The sequence below is a fragment of the Giraffa tippelskirchi genome, chromosome 5, assembly GCF_054371585.1.
Source record: "Giraffa tippelskirchi isolate mGirTip1 chromosome 5, T2T-mGirTip1v1.2.pri, whole genome shotgun sequence".
Taxonomy (NCBI): Eukaryota; Metazoa; Chordata; class Mammalia; order Artiodactyla; family Giraffidae; genus Giraffa; species Giraffa tippelskirchi.
Window position 1 is genome coordinate 92,578,289 of NC_137279.1, and position 21,245 is coordinate 92,599,533.

General features: G+C 55.6%; 2 protein-coding genes across 16 annotated transcripts in view; one reads left to right on the forward strand and one right to left on the reverse strand.

Annotated features, from left to right (window-relative positions):
* The window catches only part of ARHGEF11 (Rho guanine nucleotide exchange factor 11), a 114,021-nt gene extending 103,286 nt beyond the window's left edge, over nt 1-10,735 (forward strand). For 3 of the 6 annotated variants that reach the window (XM_081494111.1, XM_081494112.1, XM_081494114.1), the window contains 8 exons: nt 416-541; nt 983-1,044; nt 1,935-2,153; nt 2,502-2,864; nt 3,945-4,040; nt 4,966-5,213; nt 5,396-5,585; nt 6,148-6,677. In XM_081494111.1, coding sequence (XP_081350237.1) covers nt 416-541; nt 983-1,044; nt 1,935-2,153; nt 2,502-2,864; nt 3,945-4,040; nt 4,966-5,213; nt 5,396-5,585; nt 6,148-6,203 — 1,360 coding nt within the window. In that variant the 3' untranslated portion in view covers nt 6,204-6,677. Of the gene's footprint in view, nt 1-415; nt 542-982; nt 1,045-1,934; nt 2,154-2,501; nt 2,865-3,944; nt 4,041-4,965; nt 5,214-5,395; nt 5,586-6,147; nt 6,678-10,454 lie in introns of those variants that run through there. The other 3 variants (XM_081494113.1, XM_081494115.1, XM_081494116.1) reach the window with 2 other exon arrangements.
* Nucleotides 8,961-20,797, reverse strand: LRRC71 (leucine rich repeat containing 71). Of its 10 annotated transcripts, none has more exons than XM_081494131.1 (16): nt 20,464-20,797; nt 16,712-16,861; nt 16,281-16,406; nt 16,109-16,184; nt 15,809-15,886; nt 13,959-14,027; nt 13,571-13,730; nt 13,402-13,485; nt 13,214-13,303; nt 12,388-12,534; nt 12,104-12,197; nt 11,667-11,755; nt 10,121-10,162; nt 9,931-10,042; nt 9,427-9,548; nt 8,961-9,194 (listed from the first exon to the last, which is right to left on the reverse strand). In XM_081494131.1, the coding sequence occupies exons 1-16, from the start codon at nt 20,624-20,626 to the stop codon at nt 9,075-9,077; spliced, it is 1,722 nt and encodes a 573-aa protein (XP_081350257.1). In that variant the 5' UTR covers nt 20,627-20,797; the 3' UTR covers nt 8,961-9,074. The 10 variants fall into 10 exon arrangements, 9 of the variants coding, with proteins under 9 accessions (XP_081350257.1, XP_081350256.1, XP_081350261.1 ...); XM_081494130.1 differs by having other exon boundaries at nt 9,931-10,045; XR_014054909.1 differs by lacking the exon at nt 10,121-10,162 and having other exon boundaries at nt 9,931-10,058.
* Nucleotides 20,798-21,245: the final 448 nt, after the last annotated feature.

Genomic DNA, 21,245 nt, shown 5'->3' on the forward strand with positions numbered 1-21,245 from the left:
CCATATTCCCAACAGTAGCCAGCCTCAATAGTAGCCTGTCTGACCCAGAGGCCAGAAACAGATTGGGTCAGACAGTTTCTCGGGGCTTTCATCTGTGAATGTGGATAGTGCTGCGTCTTGGGAGTTACGTTGAGAGAGAACAGGTACAGAATGCAGAGCACAGAGCCTAACAGAGGGTTGGTGTTCAGCAGTTGGTAGCTGCGAGTAATATAAACCTGCGAAGTATATAAACCTGCCCCAAGTGGGGCAGCCAGTCAGAACCGCACGGGAGGTGGGACCTCCGCTGGGCAGAGGGTCCTCAGGGCAGGTTCTGGCAAAGAGCTTCGCAGCTCTGACTCAGGGTTGGTAGGGGGAGACACTGTGCTCCTCTGTCCTGTTCTCACCACCAGACCTCTCTTTTCCTGCCGAGCAACAGGTGGATGGAGCTCTTAGAAGAGGCTGTTCGGAACGCCACCAGGCTCCCCGGAGCTGCCCCAACACCCATCCACCCTCCGCCCCCAGGCTCCCAGGAGCCTGCTGACCAGAGCCCCACACCCAGCAGGTGCGCAGCCCTCCGGGCCCGCTCACCATCCCCACTCCAAGCCACTTGTTTGCTGCTTCTAAGCACTTCACCCCTGGGTTTGGGCAGCCTCAGCTGACAGATGTTAGCAGGCAGGTGGAGTAAGGTACGCCTACACCCACCTTCTCTCCCTGCCTGTTCTTCCCCCCATTGCCCTGGTCAGACTGTGCCTGAATTGTGGGTGTGAGGGGGTAGAATCAGGACCAAGAGAAGCTTGGCCAGCCCCCACCCTCCTCTCCAGGTTGCTAACCAGACAGCCAGTCTGAAATCTAAACCACTGCCTTCTTGGGCCCTGCTCCTTCATTGCCCATGTGAACTCAGGAGGCCAGAGTGGAATTTCATGACCTGGCCACTTCCCAACTGGCAGAGAGCCAGAATTCCAGGCAGGTGGGCCTCTCTCACCTTGACTGTTTCTCCCCGCAGGGCAGGACCAGATGACTCCGAGGTGTTCCGTGGTGAACCAGAGCCTGAGGCAGCCCCTGGAGGTAAGTCCCTGAGCTGTTTCTGTAGGGGCCCGACCCAGTTCACTTTCAGTAGGCACATGTAAGGAGGTGGCTGTGGGTGATTGGAGAGAGCCATAAAGGGCCATAAGAACAGAGAAAAGCAGAATGAGGAAGGAGGTCTGGAAGAGGAAAGAGAACAGGCTCAAGTGAACAGATCTTCCCACCTGAGGAGGAAGAGGGGGCAGTCGGGTAGAGTCTGGGGGTTCCTAATGGAGAACCAGATGCTGTTAGAGATGTGCTGGTACAGGAATCCTAAGGGTGGGGATGGGGAGTGGAGCTCAGAGGGCTGAAGATACAGTCACTAGGATGGGATCAACAGGGGCACGAGGGTCCCAAACAGAACTCTCGTTGAGTTTTTAATGTGAAATAACGTATCACCTCGAGTATAGAGAGAAGTCTCCGTGAGTAGGCTCCCTGGCTGGGTCTGTTTTCTATTTCCTTCCACTTGAATGCTTCTCCTAACTCTCGCCCCACTTCAAGTCTTTGTGCAGCTAGACTGTCCGCTTTGCACCAAGTTACCTCCTTTGACCACTCCGTCTAATACCAGCATTCCTGACCTCTCATACCCCCCGGGTATGGTTTTTTCTTTCCTATCACACTTCTTAGCTAAATCATGTAGTTAATTTACTTTTTTTCTTTTTCTCTATGTTCATCAATTAGAATTTAAGTTCCACAGGGCAGGGATCTCTGGTTTTTTTACTGACATGTGCCAGGACCCTGGGACGGTGCCTGGCCATGATCGAGGCTCAGTAAACATTGTGGAATGAATCAGCCAGTGTTCCCAGCCCCTTGAACCGGAAGCTGGACCTGGGATTAGCCCATACATGCCCTCCCTCTTTCCCTGCTTTACACTGTCCTCCCATCTGAAACAGGCATGGGGTGCCAGCAGAGGATCAAAGGGAAGCACTCGGCCCTGCTGGCAGATGCTGGGCAGGAGGGCAGCGTGGAGGAAGAGGAGCTGGGAGCCTTGCCTCACCCTTCTGCCTCGCTGGACGGCGAGCACAGGGGAAGCAGGACGAGGGACCCCATCCTTCTGCCCCTCCCAGGCCCTCTGTTCATGGAAGGACTCGCCGATGCAGCCCTGGAGGATGGTGAGTGCCTCCTGACCCTGACTGTCAGCCCCCGTGCCCCAGTGGCTTGGCCAGTGTCAACAGGCAGATACCCAACTCCGCCTGCTCAGAGGCTCTCCCTGAGTTGTGCTCGAGGAGAGGATGCAGAAAGACCGTTGTCGTTCCTGTCCCCTGGCCCCAGCCTTCACCCCATCCCCCAGCTGGCTGGCCAGGGTCCCCCGGCTCCACCCTGTGACTGCAGAGGCAGTGTTACCAGGTCGGGGGTGAGAGAAGGGAGCAGCAGCCCCCCACCTCCTCTGCACCCCACCCCTGCCATGGCCAGGTGTGTGGTCCTGTGTCCAGGAAGCCATCACCCTATTTCCCCTCCAGTGGAGAACCTGCGGCACCTGATCCTGTGGAGCCTGCTGCCTGGTCACCCCACGGACCCACGAGCTGCCAGGGAGCCCGAGGATGACCTGACCCCTACACCCTCCGTCATCAGCATCACTTCGCACCCCTGGGACCCAGGCTCCCCAGGGCGAGCTCCTACTGGGGCTGAAGGGGACAATGCCCCGCTCTCAGGGCTAGAGTGGAGCCAGCCAGGGCAGGAGGATATGGCTTTGCGTTCTCTGGAACAACTGCCCCCAAGGACCAGGAATTCTGGGATCTGGGAATCTCCCGAGCTAGACAAAAATCCGGAGGAAGAAGCTTCGAGCACAGAGGGCACAGGAAGTTACAAAGTTGTAAGAAAAGGTAAAGTAAGTTGGGGTGTCCCCTGGGGGGGCACATGGCCAACTTTGCTAGGGGAGCACTGAGTCTTCCAGCTGGCTGCTTCCTTCCCCGCCCCTGTCTGGAAGCCATGTGTGCAGAGGTTTGTCCGGATCCTGGAGAAGGAGGCATGTTGACATCATGTAAAGGCTTTCGGGTCAGACAGCCAAGGTACAGGGTCCTAGCTCCGTTACTTAATATCCCTGTGTCCCTGGGAGAAATTCTGAAGCCCCTCTGGACTTCATTCTACGTTATGAGGATATTACTGTGGCACAAGTCAGCTGCCAATAAGTTTCTGCTAGCGTCCTTCACTGCTCTTGCAGTCCTAAGAAGTGGGGCTCTTCTCAGGATCTTCATCCCCAGAAAGACATGGGCAGAGGGCTGTAGCCAGTGGCTCCAGAGAGCAGCAAGGAAGGCACTGATGTGTGGGACGGAGGCAGGGTGGGTCTGGAGGCAGAGCCAAGAGGACGGGCTGCAGGAAAAGGCTGGGGAGCCGTGTGGAGACTGGGGGGCTCTGGTGAATGAGCAGGGAGCTAGGGCGGCCCCGGTTTTAAGACAGGAAAAGCCAGGACTGACTGGGACGAGGGCTCAGGGCAGGTTTGTCTGGCCAGAGCCCAGACTACGGAGGGAAAAGTCAGCTGAGGAGAGGGCAGCCTGGTCTGAGGAGGGCAGCAGGGGGAGGAAGCGAAGCACAGGGTACTCTTGAGGGGTGGGAGGGCGTCCACACCAGTGCCAGGGGGTCTCCTTTCCTCTCCCAGTGCCCAGCTCTGCCTCCTTTTCCAGGAGCATTTTTCTATGCACCTGCCCGAGGTGTGCGCTCTCTCCTGGGTTTCTAGGACCTGACCTTCCTTCTCTCTCCTCTGGTGAATTGGTGAATTGGTGGAGCAGTTCTCTGTAGCTCTGCGGGGTGTAATCATGTGTGATCTTGTGTTTACTTTGTTCTTCCCTTTTTCTTTTTCTTCACTCCCCCCCCACCTCTTCTTTCTCCCTCTCCTTCCTGCTCCGTCTCCCTTCCTTTTCCTTCTGTCTCGGTCTCTGCTCTCCCTGGTGGTGGTGTTGGTGCAGCGGAGGTGGCAGGCAGCAAGGTGGTCCCTGCACTACCAGAGAGTGGCCAGTCAGAGCCTGAGCCACCCGAAGTGGAAGGCGGAGCAAAGGCTACGGGTAACGAACTTCTCCTTGGAGCCAGAGACAGGCAGGGCTGGAACGGGAGCCCTTGAGGGCAGAGCTGGGCTTCCAGTGTTAGACCCCTGCCTGCAGTCATGTGGACACGGACCACCATACACAATCCCTCAACTGTCTGGAATCAGGGGGAGTAGGACCTGGGCCTAAAGGTGGGGGGACAGACCTGTGACAGCCCCTCTCCCAAGAGCTGCACAGTCCCCTTTCAGAGCAGTAGAGTGAAGCAGCTGTGTTTAGTCACAGGAGGTGGGGGAGGTGAGCGCAGTGTCCTTAGCCTGACGTTCTGAGCCACCTCTCCCCCAACACCAACCACCACACCAGTCAGTGTCACTGTGGAAAAGGGCTTGCGAGGCCTTCCAGGCTCCTGGACATTTTTACCTGTGCTTACTGTCCTGTCAGGGACCCTCAGCATCCTTCTCTAGCTGTCCCTGACCCCCTCTGATGAGTTGAGGTATCTCAAAGATCATGAAGTAATTGGCCATTGGGGAGGAAGCTGTCTTGAAGTTCAGCAGAGCCTGAGATGCTGCAGAAGGAGGTGCCCACCCACCTCTTTCAGAAGCACCTAAAGCCAGCTCACCCCCCTTCTTCACCCTTCCTTCAGGGAATGGGGGCCACTGCAGTTTCCCAGAAGAAACACAACCACCCTGTCCCTTCTCCCTTAATTTCTACCACTAGCTTCTTAGTCTCCCCCTGGTGTGGACCCCACTGGGCAGCATCACCATCTCAAAGGTTCTCAAGGCGAAGGGCTTTGGGAGACTGGCAGGCAGCTTGGGGCCAGCCTGCTCTGAGCTCATCTGCAGGATGGCTTCCCTGGGCCCATGGGTCAGCCTGGGAGACACTGGGGGAGCAGAAGACTGCTTAGACTTCCTCTGTTTGCCTCCTAATCTCTTTGTCTTGCTGGGGACAGGGAACTGCTTTTATGTCAGCATGCCGGCAGGACCCTCTGACTCAAGTACTGACCCATCAGGAGCACACACGAGCCCTTCCCAGCCCGACGGCCTCCCTGCCTGGCAGACAGAGCCTCAGCCCCCACTTCAGGGAGGCCATGGAGATCAAAAGCACCCTGGCCGCTCTCCCCCAAGTCTGGCCCTCAGGGACGTGGGCATGATCTTCCGCACCATCGAGCAGCTTACCCTCAAGCTCAACAGGCTCAAGGTAAGGACTTGGGTCCCCAGAGGTGCAGTCCGTCCCCTGAGACCCGTCACCCACAAGAGCTGTCTCCGCAGGAGCCCTAGATCCTGGCCAGTGGCTCTGCCCTCAGCCCGCCCCAGCACCCTCAAGCACAGCCTCTTCCCCAGAGGGGCTGGAGAGCAGATGTCCCTCTGCTACTCTTCCAGGACATGGAGCTGGCCCACCGAGAGCTGCTCAGGTCCCTCAGGGGTGAGTCATCTGGCGGCACCACGCCTGTGGGCAGTTTCCACACAGAGGCAGCTAGATGGACAGAAAGGCCCCTCTCCCCTCCAGCCAAGGAGCCCCCGGCCTCTGACTCCACGGACAGCCGCGAACTGGGGCCCTGTCCTGAGGACGGTGAGTGAGGGCCTCTGGGGTCGGGGGGGGGGGTGGGTGTGTGGAGAAGGCCTTCGCCTCCTGAGGAAACGGCTATGAGGATGGGGGAGTTCTGAGAAGGGGTCTCATTTTCTCTCTCCTCAAGTACAATTCATTCACTCATTTCCTCAGCTTCAGGAGGAGGAAGCCCCCCTAAAAGTGGGAACCTTAGAACTGAACCCTCTTTTTTCCTTGGGTTCTGGAGATAACCAACCAGGAGGTACCTAGTCTCACATCCGAAACCTGTCCTTAATAAGTGGTTCAGAAGCAGATTGTGTGGGCTGGGGCCACGGCTGTGCTCCCACTCAGGCAGACAGACCCATACCTACCCATGGGTTTGGGGGCCCACAAAACAGAAATGGGATTCAGCAGACAGCCCTTTCCAGGCCCCACAAGAAACTCTGAGGTTTCTGGTGGGGAATGCCTGTCACAGAAGGATGGCACTAAAGAGCTGCTCTCACAGGCTTGAGGACTGCCCAGGAGAGACATGGGGGGAGGGTCGTCTCGGAGACCAGCTCCTCACCGCCATCCCCACTCCCCACAGGCCCCACTCCGCTGGAAGACGGCACGGCAGACACAGCCACATCCCCAGGACCGTAGCTGTCGGAACCACTGAGTCCTCACGTCCCCACTCCCCCTCTAGGGACTGGCCTGAGGCAGGGCACAGGGTGGGGAGACCCCAGACCTCCTCCCCGCGGTAGAGGCGGTTGAGGAGAAGGCTCCAGCCGAGACCCCGGGACCGACCCCGGGGAAGATCCGCATGTTGCTTGGTCTGCTCAGATTGGAGTCAAGTTTCAGTGTCTTTTCCCCTCCCTTCAGCCCACCCCTTCAAGACCTCCCGTCTCCTAAGCATGCTGACTGCATCTGAAAGGCCCCCCCATCCCCACGCACTTGTGCGCACCTGTATGTGTGGGTGCCCTCAGACAAGCCAGTGTGAGTGTAAGGAGGCAGCTCCAGTGTAAATGCACTTTCTTCCTCCCCTCCCTTCTCCACAGGCCCCCCAGGCTGGGGTGGGTGTCTCCACCTCTTCCTCTCTTGGTCACTTTGGTTTCCTATAAATATGTATGTATTGTATGTGTATCTTTGCTATTGTAAATAACTTCACCCTTTTTTGTTTCTGATCCTGGAGCGCTGGAGGCAGTTACAGAGGGGCTGCTAAGGGAACAGGAGGTTCACTTGGATCTCCTAGTTAGTGGCCCAGCTCCAGGATCAGGGCCCAAAGGTGGAGCCATTCCTGAGGCCTCCAGCTTCCAGCCTCCTTGGCCCGGTGCTGAGCTCCTCCCTCCCTCCCAGGACTTATCATCTTCAGGGGAACTTCTTACCCCACCTGTGTCCACCCTTCCCCACCCTCTCCCTGTAGAAAACCAGTGTATCAGGTACGGAGCTGAAAACTGGGCCCCAGGAGGGGGGTAAAGGGTTGAATGCTGGAGTCCCTAAACTAACCTAGGACCATCCCCAGGGGCTACCACAGCCTTGGCCCGCATTACCACGTCCACTGCACTCCCCACTGTCTAATAGAATATACACACTGTGCTAGGTGTATATATACATATATATATATAAATATATATATATAATATATAAAATATAGATATGGAAATGACTGTTTTGCTGTTAAAATAATGTATACTCTTTTATTTTCTTCCTTTCATGGTTAAGTTTTTTTTTTTTTTTTAAGAAAAGTTAAATATTCTTCAACTGTGGTGGTATGTGTGTGATTCTTGGAACCACTGTGATCAAAGATACTGTAGTTTTTCCCTCTGAGACTGGTTAGCATTGGTTAGAGGGAACAGAACGCAGCCCCCAGACCCAGGCCTTGCCATATTCTCTCCCGAAGCTCCAGGGTACACTTGCTAAACTTCAGTTGGGCAAACCAAGTGATACAGCCCCCACGGCTAAGACATACAAAGACACTTATCTCAGTTTAAACACACACACACAAAGGAGCAGTGGTCCCAGAGTCAAGAGCCCTCATGGGCTGCCCTCAGTGAGCTTTAGGACTTTAAAGGCAACACACAGGGGAGGGTCATCTCAGAGGCCCGGCCAGATGCCTTCCGAGTCCTCTGGCAGGCTCTGACACCCTCCTGAAGCAGCTCGTCAGACACAGCCACATCCCCAGGACTGTAACCATTCAGATCTTCTCTCTTTGCTGTCATTGTTGGACTAAGGGACAGATTCTCTTTCCCCTCTGTTTTACCTCCTAAACCCAGCATAATGCTGAGTGCTGACCTTGGGGGCTTACAGTCTGGTTGAGAATCAGAATGAATACATGAGCTATTCTTGATAAAGTGTAGGGATGAGGACATGGGCTTTAAGGCTCCACTGAAGCTTTAGAAGGCCTCAGGCAGGGGTAACAGGAGAGGCTGGGGTGACGGATCATCACCAAGCACCTGCGATGTCCTCAGTGTTGCAGATTCAAAGAGCTGCTCCTGCACCCTGCTCCCTGCAGAAGCTCAGCAGCCAGCTGCCAAGAGGCCAAGCAGCAGTGCTGGCGAATGGAGGCAGAGGGAGGACTGTGGGGCCACAGAGCCTCACAGGGAGGCACAGAGAGCAGATCTCTGTTGAGGCAACAAAAAGGGGAGTGGGGGTTGAGAGGATGTGACCAGGTTAGATTTACTCAGAGGTGAAGAAAGGATGCTTCTCACGCAGCTCCTGGAAGAGTAAATGTCAGCTCCCCAGAAGCCAGTCCTGGGCTCTGGAGGCATGATCAGGGCATCTCAGTGGGGGCAGCACTAAAGGATGAAGAGTCAGGGCCCCCACCTCTCCTGCTCCCAGCACCATCTGGGTGGCTCTGGTTTCAGGTCGCTGACGGCAGTAGGCAGTGTCATCAAGGTTCACGTTTAGTGCTTTGCCTTTGCTACAAACATGATGAGAGATTTGGCACCCTCTCCAAACAAAGCAGCGCACTAGCTCAGCATATTTTCACAAGCTGAGCCCTTGCCTCTCCTCCAAACCAGTCCAGAGGGGGAAGGGATATGAGAAGGTGGAATGGTGGAGCCTGCGCTCCATGCTTCTGCCCCACCCACTCTTCCCCTCCGCTGTGCCTGTTGGCTACTCTCCCAAGACTTTCCCTTCTGCCTCTAAGTCCAGAGACACTGCAAACCCTGGCATATCACATGTCCTCTGGTGGGGGAGGAGGGGGTGACTCTAGGCTGGGCAAGCAAGAACTAGGTCCTGCGGTGGCGGGAGAGCAATGCCCCTGGCCGGCCACAACCAGAGGGACTGAGATCACCCCCAGCAGAACCATAAAGGGATTTGGCCATTTCTGGCCATATTAACACACGGTTAACAGGCATAAAGTCAAACTATTCTGAGTAGTTCTGGGACAAAGCTTTCAGACAACCTCAAGGAAAGAAGTACAGCAATAGACTTTGTTAATGATCTGAGCTTTCCCCACAGAGGTCCAGCCCACACGTGGAAAGGAGGTACTTCCATGGCCCAGAATCTCTGGGAAAAAGCAGGAGATGGGGGCTACATGGAGAAAGCCATGGGCTCCTCCTCTTTGTGCTTGGATTTACTGATGGGGTCCCTTGGCAGCATCAGCTCCTGGATCATAGTGTACGCAGGACATTGTGGGGAGAAGCAGTTTTTCTGAAAGAAGAAAAGGCACACTAATAGCTAACAAAAGCAATGAAGGGGAATCATCCGAGGAAAAATCATTTCCTAGGACAAGGTGGCTTAGGGGCTGGGGGGCACGGGAAAAAATGCAAAAAGGAGCCTGACTGTCGATCTCACAGCAAGAGGGATGAAGGCTGTGTTGTGATAAAAAGGGAAACTACAGGGCCTGCCTTGGAAATGGAGAGCGAGAGCGATGGGGACTCACCGCCAGGGACAGCCACAGCAACCCCACAGGGCCCTTGGACGCGCTTTTGGATTTGGCAAACTGCGCCTGGTACTGCACCACAGTGAGGAAGGCCTCCAGCCCCACCTCTGTGATGCGGTTTCCTGGCGGAAGGAGTAGACGAGGTGGCCTCTGAGCGCCAACCACCTCCTTGCCGACACCCTACTAACCCCTTGCTCCTCCAGCTCACTCACCCAGACTAACACCCGATCTGGTCCTTCATCCCTACTCTACTTTACTTCTTTTTGTCTCACTTCACTCAGTCTTTCACCTTGCTCCTCTCTGCTCTCTAACTGCCTGACCCAGAGTCCGAACCCACCCCTACCCTAAAGCCTCCGCCCCAAAGCCCCATGCAAGAGGGCCTTCACATGATGCCCAACCACTGGAGAACCAGGTTCTGCTCCATGAAGCAGCATGGGGGTGCCCTCGTGGCCGCCTGGGGCCCAGCTAGCCTGAGAGGAAGGCAGGGGGCACTGGCAAACGTACGGAGAAGGTTGAGGTGCAAGAGGACCTTGTTCCCAGGCATGAAAATTTTGCCATCGCGGTGCTCCACAGGCTCCAGGAGAGGGTTGACCATCTCAGTAGCTTCCCCAACCAGCTGCTAAGGCAGAATACTAATTGCAGCAGAGGAGAGGGGGGCTGGTCAACAGGCCATTCATTCATTCATTCAACATACATGTTTTGAGGGCCGGTTATAGTCCAGGCTTTGTCCCGAGTGCTGGAGATACAAAGATAAATTAAGCCCATACCCTCAAGAAGCAGCTCTGTGTGGGGAAGCCAGAGAGTTGAGACTAATGCAGCATGGTGTTGGAGCTGACAGAGGGAAGCAGAACTGGGGGGGCACAGGGAGGGACAGCTAGCCAGGCGTGGGAGCAGTCTATCCTGGAGGAGATGGCCTGGGAGCTGGCCTCTCAGTAGTGTGTGGTCCTTATCAGATGAAGAGGGGAAAGTGCCAGCAGGTGCAGAGGCGTGAAATAGTGTTGGCATTCAAGTTCACTATTTCCTAACAGGGAGAGCAATGAGGACGAGGAACTACAGGGAGACGAGGCTGAAGACAGAATGAGAGGAAAGGGCAATCATCCTGGGGAGGAACAGCAGCCTGGATCAAGGCTGAGGCAGGGGCTGAAAACCGGCACTGAGAGGGAACACTTGTCCACTTTCTCCACCTGACTTTCCCCTTTTGTAAGATCTTATCTTGGGTCCTAGAGAAGACTCCGAAAAGGGGAGGGTCTTGGAACACAGGCATACCTCGGAGATGTGGGTTCGGTTCCAATAAAGTGGCTTCCCAGTGCATGTAAGTTATGTTTATATTATAGTCTAAATGTGCAACGGCATTATGTCTAAAAAAAGCAAGGTATATACCTTAATTTAAAAATACTCTTGCTAAAAAGAAAAATGCTAACAATCATCTGAGCCTCCAGAGAATCAGGGTAGTAATATCAAAGATCACTGATGACCATAACAACTATAATAATAATGAAAAAACTTGAAATACTGAGAGAAGTATCAAAAGGTAGCCCAGAGACACAAAGTGAGCAAGGGCTGTTGGGGGGAAAAAAAAATGGCACCAAAAGACTTGCTTTACGCAGGGTTGCCACAAGCCTTCAATTTGTTTAAAAAAAAACAAACAACACAGTATCTGAATCTCAATGAAGCAAAGCACAATACCCCGATGTATGACTGTGTGAGTGCACATAGCCCTTGGGCAGCTGACTCCACTGTGGGGGGCAGGCGCTATGGAGTCAGCAGTCCGGAAGGTTTTCAAAGCAAGGGACAAGTTGGTCCACATTGAAAGAGAAAAGGGAGGCTGCAGGGGCAAAGGGAAAAGGGTCTCAAGTTGCTGTGCACAGGGTGAGGGCAGTACCACAACTAGGAAAACACCCTGCCTCCCCGGGGAGCTGCTGGCAGGGCCAAAGAACACGCTCTGTTCCCTCTGCGACCGTACAAGCAACTGTGGGTGTGGTGGAGATGAACAGATGGCATTTTGGGAAGCAGACTGAGTTGAGGCAAGTATCAAAAATGGGGCTCCTAATAGAAGGGGAGGGGGCACTGAGCTGTTACCCCCTGCAAGCCCAGGCTGGGATAGGAAGCGGGCAGGACTGAGGGCACAATGCCAGGTGAGGTGGCTGCTGCCACAGTACAGGACTGGCGACTCCATCCCAGGAGGGGCTGGGGGTCTGAACCCCAGGGACGTGCCCCCCATCCCACTTCTCCCAGCCTACCTCGGACTCCAGGAGGATGCTGCGCTTCTCTTTGCTCCCAATCTTGGCCCCCTTTCCCTTGCTTAGTTTCTGCTCGGGGATGGTTACTTCTGGAGTAGGAAGAGGAGCCAAAATGCACAGGGCAGACCTCTGACAACACCCAGTTTCCCCGGGGAGAAAGGTTGGGGCAAGGAAGGGGACTCCTCACACTTTGGGTTTGGGTGCAATAGAAATAGAGCTGAAGTGGGGCTCCAGCCAGGCAGGTTGGGGGAATCCTCTGAGAGCGGGGCCACAGGGCTCCAGCCCAGGGAAACAGGGTGTGGAGTGCAGTGAGTGGGGCTGGTTGGGGTTTCCAACAGCATCAATAAGAAAGACTAGCTCAGGGCAGGCTCCTCATCCTGCCCAGGGTTCCTCCTTCGTCCACACCAAGCGACCTGCAGCCGGGTGCCAGCACTTACTCCCCTTGCCTGCCTTTGTGGAGTCTTCTTTCTTAGGGGATCCTTGTGTGGGTGACTGCCCAGGCCCTGACTTCTCTTCTTTCTTCACCACTTCCTGTGGAGGATGTGAAAAGAGAGATGAGAGTCCTACCTCCCTGGGGGATGGGAAGCAGATGTGGGAAGAAGTCGGCACTAGGACCCTGGGCCTTCAAAGGCCTTCCAGCCTCCACCCCACTTGTTTATCAAGGAAGCTTCCTCCCCTATTCCTCTAGCACTCAAGGCTCTGCTGCCCTCAGCACACATACCCCCGACTTCTCCTTTTTCTTGCCCAGACCCTTGGGTGTCTTCGTTGTCTGCGTCTTGTCCTTCTCAGCCAATGCAAAACTGCTGACCCCCATCAGTTGATTCTTCTCACGCTCTGTCTTGGAGTCCCCGTGCCGAGAGGTGGAAGGCTGTGCTCACAAATGGGAGAGGATGGAAGAGGAAGAAGCCAGTGCCCCTTCCCTAGTGAGGGGTGAGAGGAAACCTTGTGCCTGGGTGGCAGTCAGGCTGGCATCACCCCCATCCCAATCTCCCTGCCTAAATGCTAACATAATTTGTTTGGGACTCTTGCAGGGCATTTTGGGAAGAAATGGCAGAGGGATCCAGGGATGAGCTTGGGGGCGGGGGTGGGAGGTGGGGAGGGTAGGAAAGGCATTCAGACTCATATTGAGGGGAGAAAACTGTAGCTAACATATTTTAAACTAAGTGCCAGGCACTCTTCCAAGTGCATTAGCTGAATTAACTCATTTAATCCTCTCAACAATCCTATGAGGTAGATACAGTTATTTCCCCATTTTACAGATGAGGAAACTGAGGCCCGAGAGGTTAAGTCACACGCCTAAGGTCCCAAGCTGTTTTGTGGATGTGCCAGATTCCAAGTCCCTGCGGTCTATAAATCTAGTCCTTTCTCTTAACTAACACACACTGCCGTCAGCGGAGTGGTTCTGCGGTTGGAGACCAAACGTTTGTTAGATGTGTGCTGAGGTCGGAGAGAAAAACGGTCACAACACAGGGAGAGTAGACAGGTTAGGACACGTCCAGCCGTGACCTGGGAAGCGGTTCAGCTCTCCGGCTCGGGGCACTCCTCACCGATCGCGAGCGCTCCTGCGAACCTTTCTCCAGCAGGAGGCGCCGGCGCTCCACAACCTCGATATGCGTCAGCTCGAAGGGGCGCAGGACCTGGGGCAGGGCGGCATCTCGCGATCAGCCGTCCGGGGAGCGGAGCGGGGACTGGGAGCGGGGATCGCTCCCCGGCCCCACCCATCCCGAGCACCCACCTCAGCCAGCTTCAGGGCGCCCTTGTCCTGGATGCGGTTGTGGGCCAGGGACAGCCAGAGCAGGGAGCGATTGAGCCGGAGTCCCTGCGGGGGCAGGGAGGGGCAGTGAGCCAGCCGGCTGGCCCCCGGCGCCGCAGCTCGCGTGGGACTCTGCCCGCTGCGCACGCACATCCGCGATGTAGCCCGCGCCCTCGTCCCCGATGTGGTTGAAGCCCAGGTTGAGCGAGACCAGGGTCCGGTTGCAGCTGTGCAGTGTAGACAGAGCCTGGCCCAGGAGCTGCGCCCCGTGGTCGTCGATGTTGTTGTTCCGCAGAGACAAATGCGCGATCCTGGGCAACGGAGAGAGACACGCAGGTCACGGGAAACCTGGGATCCTGGGCGGTTCGGGTAACCTCGGAAAACTTGGGGACATGAGGAGAGCCATTCAGGTCTGAGGGTGGAGGAACTGAGGGTCCTTGGGGAGGTGCTAGAGGGACAAGGCAGGGTGGGAACTAAGGATGACTTGGGATGGGGGACGAGCCATCCCAGAGAAAGGGGATGAGGGAAAGGAGTCTCACGTGCTGTCTGCTGCCATGAGCTTGTGGTAGGACTGCTCCGGCAGTGGGTTCCCCTCCAGAGACACCTTCCTGAGGGTGGGAGAGATCTGAGGCCCCAGAGGTACCACTGAGGCCAGGTGAGGGAAGGGGACAAAGAGGGAGGGCGGGGCTCTGGCGAGCAGCTTGGGAACATGCCCCAACCCCCAACTCCCTGACACAGGAAATTATCTGTGATCCTTCTCCAGACTAGAAATCTAGAAGTGTGCCATGTGAAGGGGTTACTCTCCAGTTAGTGACGGGAGCCTCTAAGATGGTACAGGAGCCTCTCAGATGACCCCAGTGATCCCCACTTCTTCTATCCATGCCCCAGTGTAATCCTCTCCCTTTGAGTGTGGCTGGACCTAGTGACTCACTTCTAATGAATAAGCAAAGGGCAAAGTGATGAGAGGTCACTTTCAAGTTTAGATTACAAAAAGGCTGTGGTTTCCAACTGGGGTGCTCTCTGGTACTAGCTTCCGGGTGGTGAGAGCACCCAGATGATCTAGGAAAAGGCTCACAAGTGGAGGCACTACAGCCAATCAGCTGCCATGTAAGTGAGCTTGGCTGCCAATGTTCCACCACCACCACCCCGCACCCCCCAAAATGAGGGCAACCCCAGCCAACAGCCTCACTGCAACCCCACGGAGACCCTGAGCCAGAGGCGCCAGCTAACCTACACCTGGATTTAACTCACAGAAACCGTGAGATAATAAACATTTGTTGTTTTAAGCCACTATAATTTGCAGTAACTTGTTACACAGCCACAGTTACCCAGTACATGACCCCTCCACAGGGCAGTGGCTTCTCCAACACAGGTTCGAGATCTTTTTCCAAGTCACAACAAACATGGAACTAATGGCTATAAACTTCTCTGTTAAAAAATTTCTCCCATAGGAAAAAAAATCTTTCATGATGTCTGCTAAACATTTCAGCCTGGCTCATCTATCATCTGAACCTGATTGTGTTTATTTTTTATTATTTTATTGTGTTGATCTGACTTATTTTTACATATTAAGATGAATTCAATAGTTATTTTTTTCCTGCTGGCTGAATTGTTTCTAATTACCCTGAGAGAATGAACAAAGAGCTCCAGCTGAAGGAGACAAAAGCCCTGCCCTCAAGAAGCATCCCTTCCATCTACGGAAGACAAGTGGGGAGGCCAGCCAGTGATGGTGGGAGGGTCTGTAAAGCAGAAGTCAAGGGTGCTAGGGGAGCCTCAATAAAGGGCAGCCAAATCAGCTGTGTTTTTTCTACAACAACCACACCTGTAGTCACTACTTCACACTTTGCTCTGACTCCCTCCTATGCAGGAAAGCCCCTTCCGGGTTCCCCGCCTGGCCTCTTCCTATTCCTCCTTCAAGGCTCAGCTTTGTACCACTTCCTCCAGGCAGCCTTCCATGTCTCTCATAAACCATCCACCACTACAGTCCCCACACTGCCCTGCAGTATTCATTGCTATGCCCTTTTCCCTCCCTCACAGGACTGCTAGTTCCTGTAGGAGAAGAACCAGTCCCTGGTTCAGCGTCAGAGCTCAGGCTGTGAGGAACAGGGAGAGAGTGGGTGGTGGCAGGACTGATGGACAGGAGATGGAATAAGGCCCCAAAGGTTGGCTCTTTAGGTGCTGGTGTAGACAGAAAAGGGGACCCCACTGCTTGTCAGATGGGAGCTTCAAAAGCCCACAGACACGAGCAGCACCTCTTTCCACAGGAATGCCAGCCCAGGCCACAGGAGCTGGAACCTGTCCCCCTTGTTCCCAAACTGCTCCCTTCCAACCACCTAGCCAGCCGATCTACCCAGGTCTCCTCCCCCCTTGCCTGTTCCCCTCTGCGTACCTGAGCGTGGATGAGCAGAGAGGCAGGAGGGCAATGAAGGTGGTCAGGGTCTTATCAGTCAGCCCTGCCTTCCACAAGCTGGAGACGGTGGGAAGCACAGAATCGCAGCTGGAGCGTCGCCTCTCCTCCTCAGCCACTGTGACACCCCAGCCACACACTTCCTCGTTCCCCTGTTCCCCCAACTCCCCAGGGTCTTCCATGCCCCTTCCATTCTTTCCCCCAGGCCGCTAGGAGCCTGCCACCCCCACTGGCCTCCTGCCCCTGCCCCACCCCCAGTCCCCTACCCTCATGTCCCCTCACTTGATGGCCTGCAGCTGGCTGAGTGAGGGCAGACACTTCGAGAAGATACCCAGGATCCGCTCCTCAACCTTCCAACCTGCGGAAGGGACAGAAGGAAGGCACCTCGGGCTGGAGGGGGACGGCGGGGTGGGGGACGGCGGGTGGGAGGGGCAGTGCGCGGAGGAGGCCTCACCGCGGATGTAGATTTCCTTCACGGACTTGTCCTCGGGTTCCAGCTCCACCTGGATGGTGGGCCGGAAGAACACGTATTTGCTCTCCAGGCTGTTGAGGCTGCAGGACCCCGACAGCCGCTGATCATCTGGAAGGCAGGGAGGGGTGCGAGGAGCCGGGGAAGGAGGGAGAGGGCAGAGTCACCGCCCCGGGCCCCACGATCCGGCCAACCTACGGCTGCCAGAGAGGCCGAGACGGCCCCTCCGGAGAGACAGGAGAGCCCCCGAAACAAACACCCCACACCCGCCTCCCCACCCACCCCCTTGAAATCCACCCCCCTCACTCACACGCACAATGCCCTGCGTCCCCGCCATTCCGCCCGCCGTGCGATGGGAGGCTGGGGATGGACGCGGTGGCCCTGGCAGACACCCTGGCGGCTCCACTGACACTCACCTACTGTGGGCTTTTCCGACGTAGAGGCCGAGGGGACGAAGGTCGGCTGCGGGCGGGGTCGGGTGACCACTTTGGGGAAGTCCGTGTAGCCCCACCGCGTGCAGAGCTCAGCGAAATCCACCTCGAGGACGCCAGTGCACTGGTACTCCTCTGCGGGGGCGGGGACGAGAGCGGGCGGGGAAGGGCCGAGCCGCGCGGAGCTCGCCGGCTGGAGCCCAAGGCCGCCACCAGAGGGCAGCAGAGACCAGAGGACGCCCCACCCAGCCCCGCGTCCCCTCCTGCCTGGGATCCGCGCCCAGCGCCGCGTTCCCACGCTCGCCTGCGCTGGGCTTCTGGCCTCGGGCGGCCAGGAGCCCCTCCATAGAGGCAGACATCCTTACGGCCATTTTTAACATGTAAGATGCGTTGTAGAGACCGACACTGAAAACATTTGACAGGAAACAGTGGGAAATCAAGACCTGGAAGAAGGGGACTAAAGGGCTTGGAATGTCGGCAAGGCGGGAGCCTCTTTTATGTGCCGGCTCCTCCACCCACCCCGCGGGTCAAGGCCGCTTCCATTCCAGCTCTCCGCTCCCTGGGATTGGGGGGAGGGGTGCTCTGCCTCCCAAGCCCAGCCACCTCCCCTGTTCCTTCCTTGCGGGGACTGCCCAGGGTCACACGAAGAAAGAAGGCCCAGGCCTGATGTGAGAAAAAGAACGAACCCACAAGGACCTCTTTATCTCCCCACCCCACTCCCCCACCCCTACTCCCCCTACCTGACGCGTAGACTGAGGCCAAGCAGGGCGGTAGGCTTTATTTATTTAAGAAACATGGATAGAGCCCGTACTCCTGTCCCACACTGTTCTAAGTGCTTTGGAAATCTTAACTCATCCAGGAGTTGTAGTAATTCAGGCAGATGCCCAGCACTTCCCATCCTGAGGGCTCTGCATGCCTGAGGTGTCTGAGTACCCAAGATGCCTGCACTTTCCTGCTCCTACATGGGCCTCCCAGGAAGAAGTGGTTCCTTGAGATGGAAAGTGGTGTCCCCAGCAAAGGGGAGGCTCTGGAGGCAGAGGGTGGGCTTGATGAAGGCCTACTCTTTCAAGTGCAGGGCAGCCTGGAGACCCCGCAGCAACATCACCCAGGCCACAGGCAGCAGGGGCTGTGCCCAGAGAAAAGAACTCCCCGCAGCTGACACCGGGGATGCTGCCCACAGGGTGTGGGCCACTGGGAGATTGTGTGCTCAGCACAGTGAGGGCAAATGAGAGGAGGCACTGGGAGGTGAGGGGAAGCCCCTTGTACAGCTGACTCCTGCATGGGTCCTGCTTTCCCAGGCTCTTCTCTCTGCTGGGAGAACTCCTCCATCCTTCCTCACTTCACTCACACCATCTTCTCTAAACAGAGATTCTCAAACTTTAACATCTGTCTGTAAGAATCATCAGGAACGCCTGTTAAGAATTTCCTGAGCCCCATCCCTCCTGGATTCTGATCCCATAGTCTAAACAGAGTCCATGAATTTGCATTTCCAACAAGCTCACTGTGCATGTCCAACTCTTTGTGACCCCATGGACCGTAGCCTGCCAGGCTCCTCTGTCCACGGGGATTCTCCAGGCAAGGGTACTGGAGTGGGTTGTCACGCCCTCCTTCAGGGGATCTTCCTGACCCAGGGATTGAACCCACATCATCTGTGTCTCCTGCATTGGCAGGTGGATATTTTACCCACTGAGCCACCTGGGAAGCCCTAGTAAGTTCACAGATGATGCCAAAGATGGGCCAAGGAGGGCACCTGAGAACCCCGTTCTAGAATAGCATGCCCCCAATGATGGAAATATTCCACATCTGGGCTTTAGCTAGCAGCCACTCAGTGGGCAGCACAGCCCTGAAAGGGCCTTGCTCCTACTTACCTCCCCTCTCACACTCCCTCCTCACGCTCACTATGACCTTACCTCATAGCTTCTTGAAAAGAAGCCACCAGATGGGATTTTCTCTAAATCTGTAAACTTTCTACATCTGCCTTCACTCTTTACCCTGTTTGAACCCTGCCACAGTGCACCTGCTAAAGCTTCTGTGACCATGTGGCCTTGTCCTGTTATCACTCCCTTTCTGTCTGACCTCTCTGGCTCCTCTGTCAGCTCCTCTTCCTCTAAGATCCCTGAGGCTGGGTTCTGAGCCCTTTCCTGTCTCTGGCTCCACTTCCTTCCTCCCCAGGGGAATCTTTTTTTATTCCCAGGGTTTAAATGCACCCAAACATCAGCGGCTCTCAAATTCACATCTCCAGACCTGACATCGTCTCCAGACCCTTCCATCCAGCTGCTCAGCCAACATCAACCCTTGGAAATCTCTCGTGCTCTTCCTTCATGCATGCCTGTCTCCATGGATGGCCCTTTAACCCATCCCATGTCCAGTACAGAAACATGGAATCATTCTTGCTACCTCCCTCACTCCCCCACCATCCACTACTTCACAAACTCTTTTTCTACCATGGAAGTATTTTTCCAAGAAGCCTAACCCAGCTCCCTCATTACTTTCCTCCAGCTACAACTGTCCCTCACCCCGGCTATTAAAATGCCTTGTAACTCATCTCCCTGCCCCCATTCTCTCCCTCTGCTACTCCATTTCCCACACAGCAGCCAGAGTGGTGTGTGTGTATGTGTGTGATGTAGCTGGGCTCATATCTATAGGAGATTCTAAACTGTCTTGTTTTTCCTTTTAGAAAATGCTCTTTCTCCAGCTCCTATAGCTCCCCTCCCACAGCCACCAGCACCGACAAGGAGATGGCACCTGACCAAGGTCTGATAATCAGAGCATTTTCTCCAAGTTGTTTTTCTGTGAATCCAGAGGTCACAAGTTCCTGTCTGTCTTCAATGCAAAGCTGGTGGGTTTGAATCAAGAAGGCTTCCAATCAATTCCCCTTTGTGGATAATTAGTTTGGGTTGGAGTTCTATCACTTGCAACATAAAAAGCCACACTCATATGCATACTTTTCCAATGATGTTCGTTTCCTAGAGAATGTAAATTCCATTCCAGCTGGACTGTGTCCATCTCATTCTGTCTCTATCGGACCTGGCTACAGAGCAGACATCAAAAAAGTAATTGTTGGAATAAATGAATATCTATAAAACTCAAAGTCACTCTTGGCAGTGCCCCTGCATCTTCCCATCACTCCCTGGACCCTCTTCTGTCATACAAATTAGCACATCTTATTGTATTTGTCAGCATCCCAAACCAATGTGGGTTCTTTAAGATCAAGTTCAATACAAACACCTGCCAAGCTGAGTTGTAGGAACTGTGCTGGGACTGAAACTGTGATTCATATCCCAGGATGGAGCAGGGCACTTGGAATGGGTGTGCAATGTATGGTTTGTTGAGTGAACAAGTAAGTGAATGTGGAGTTTATAAAAATACTTTCTCACCATCAACCCCATTGTGCCTCCTCACAATAGGCAGGGCAGGACTCCATAGTACAGAGAATAAACATGCCTAATAACATGTGAACACCAATAATGTGACCACTTACAACACTCTTACCACGTGCCAGGAGCTATTTATATTCACATACCAAACTTCTGCTGGTGGAGTCCTTTCCCACATAGCACTCCTTAACACTAGAAATTCTATTATTATTTGCTGGCTCCTCTACCTCGCCCGCTAGTGCCTGAAACAACGACGACGCCCCATCCAATCTGGCTAATCCGAGGGACGAGTGGCTGATGATGGGAGTGCGTGGAGCCGAAGCCTAGAGGCCTAACCCCCCAACCCCGTCACCAACGTACCAGGGTTTTTGGGCTCCTCCTCGCCCACCGGCGGCAGGACGGTCGCCGGCTTCTCCTTGGCCCCGCGATCCCCCTTCTTGGTCACTGCACCCGATGATTTCTGGATCCCGGGACGCGGGGCCCTGGGTGAGGTCGCGGGTGGTGCGCTTGCCTCCCCCGACATGCCTCTGCCGTCCGCAGCGACTCTGGGGACCCCCACGGGGGCGAGGAGGCAGGACCAGACTCTATGGGGCTTGCCCTGGAGGTGGCTGAATCAAGGGTCTCTACTTCCGCCTGCACCAGCTGGACCCGCCTGCGGTGGCGTCGCCTCCGCGTCGCTCTCCACGACAACCGCGCGAGGTGGGCCGGCCCGCGGCAAAAGGGCAACCGCGGAGCGCACGCGAGGCCGCCAGGGGCACCGCAGAGTCACTAGTAGGAGGCGGGGCCCGGAGGGCGGAGCCACGGAGGAGGACGCCCGGGAAGGGCGGAGTCAGGGCAGAGTGGGCCCGACTGGGCAGCAGCGGGTCACAGCAGCAGGGAAGCCCAGGAGAGCCGGACCCTGTGGACCCAGCGCGAAAGGAGAAGAACCTGGGCGGGGCCGTGGAGGAGGGACACGAGTGGATCCCGGCCTGGACCCGACCGGACCAAAGGAGGGGGCGGGGCTAGGGCGAGATCAGGGCGGAGAGGTGGGGCTGGGGGGGCGGGCTGGAAGCCATCCAAAGTCATCCGCGAAACTGAGCCCAGGGAAGCCGGACGTCAACTCAGCGTATTAGGGATCTTGGCTGGCGGAGGAACCTAGGAAA

Bases quoted from the DNA above. Each gene is read 5' to 3' on its own strand.
- LRRC71 (XM_081494130.1), bottom strand. From the start codon at position 20,626: ATGTCGGGGGAGGCAAGCGCACCACCCGCGACCTCACCCAGGGCCCCG. The intron at 12,535-13,213 runs GTGAGGAGTGCC...TTGTGAGCACAG, and splicing joins CGCAGGAGCGCTCGCGATCG to CCTTCCACCTCTCGGCACGG. The intron at 10,163-11,666 runs GTAGGCTGGGAG...TTGTATCTCCAG, and splicing joins GCATCCTCCTGGAGTCCGAG to CACTCGGGACAAAGCCTGGA.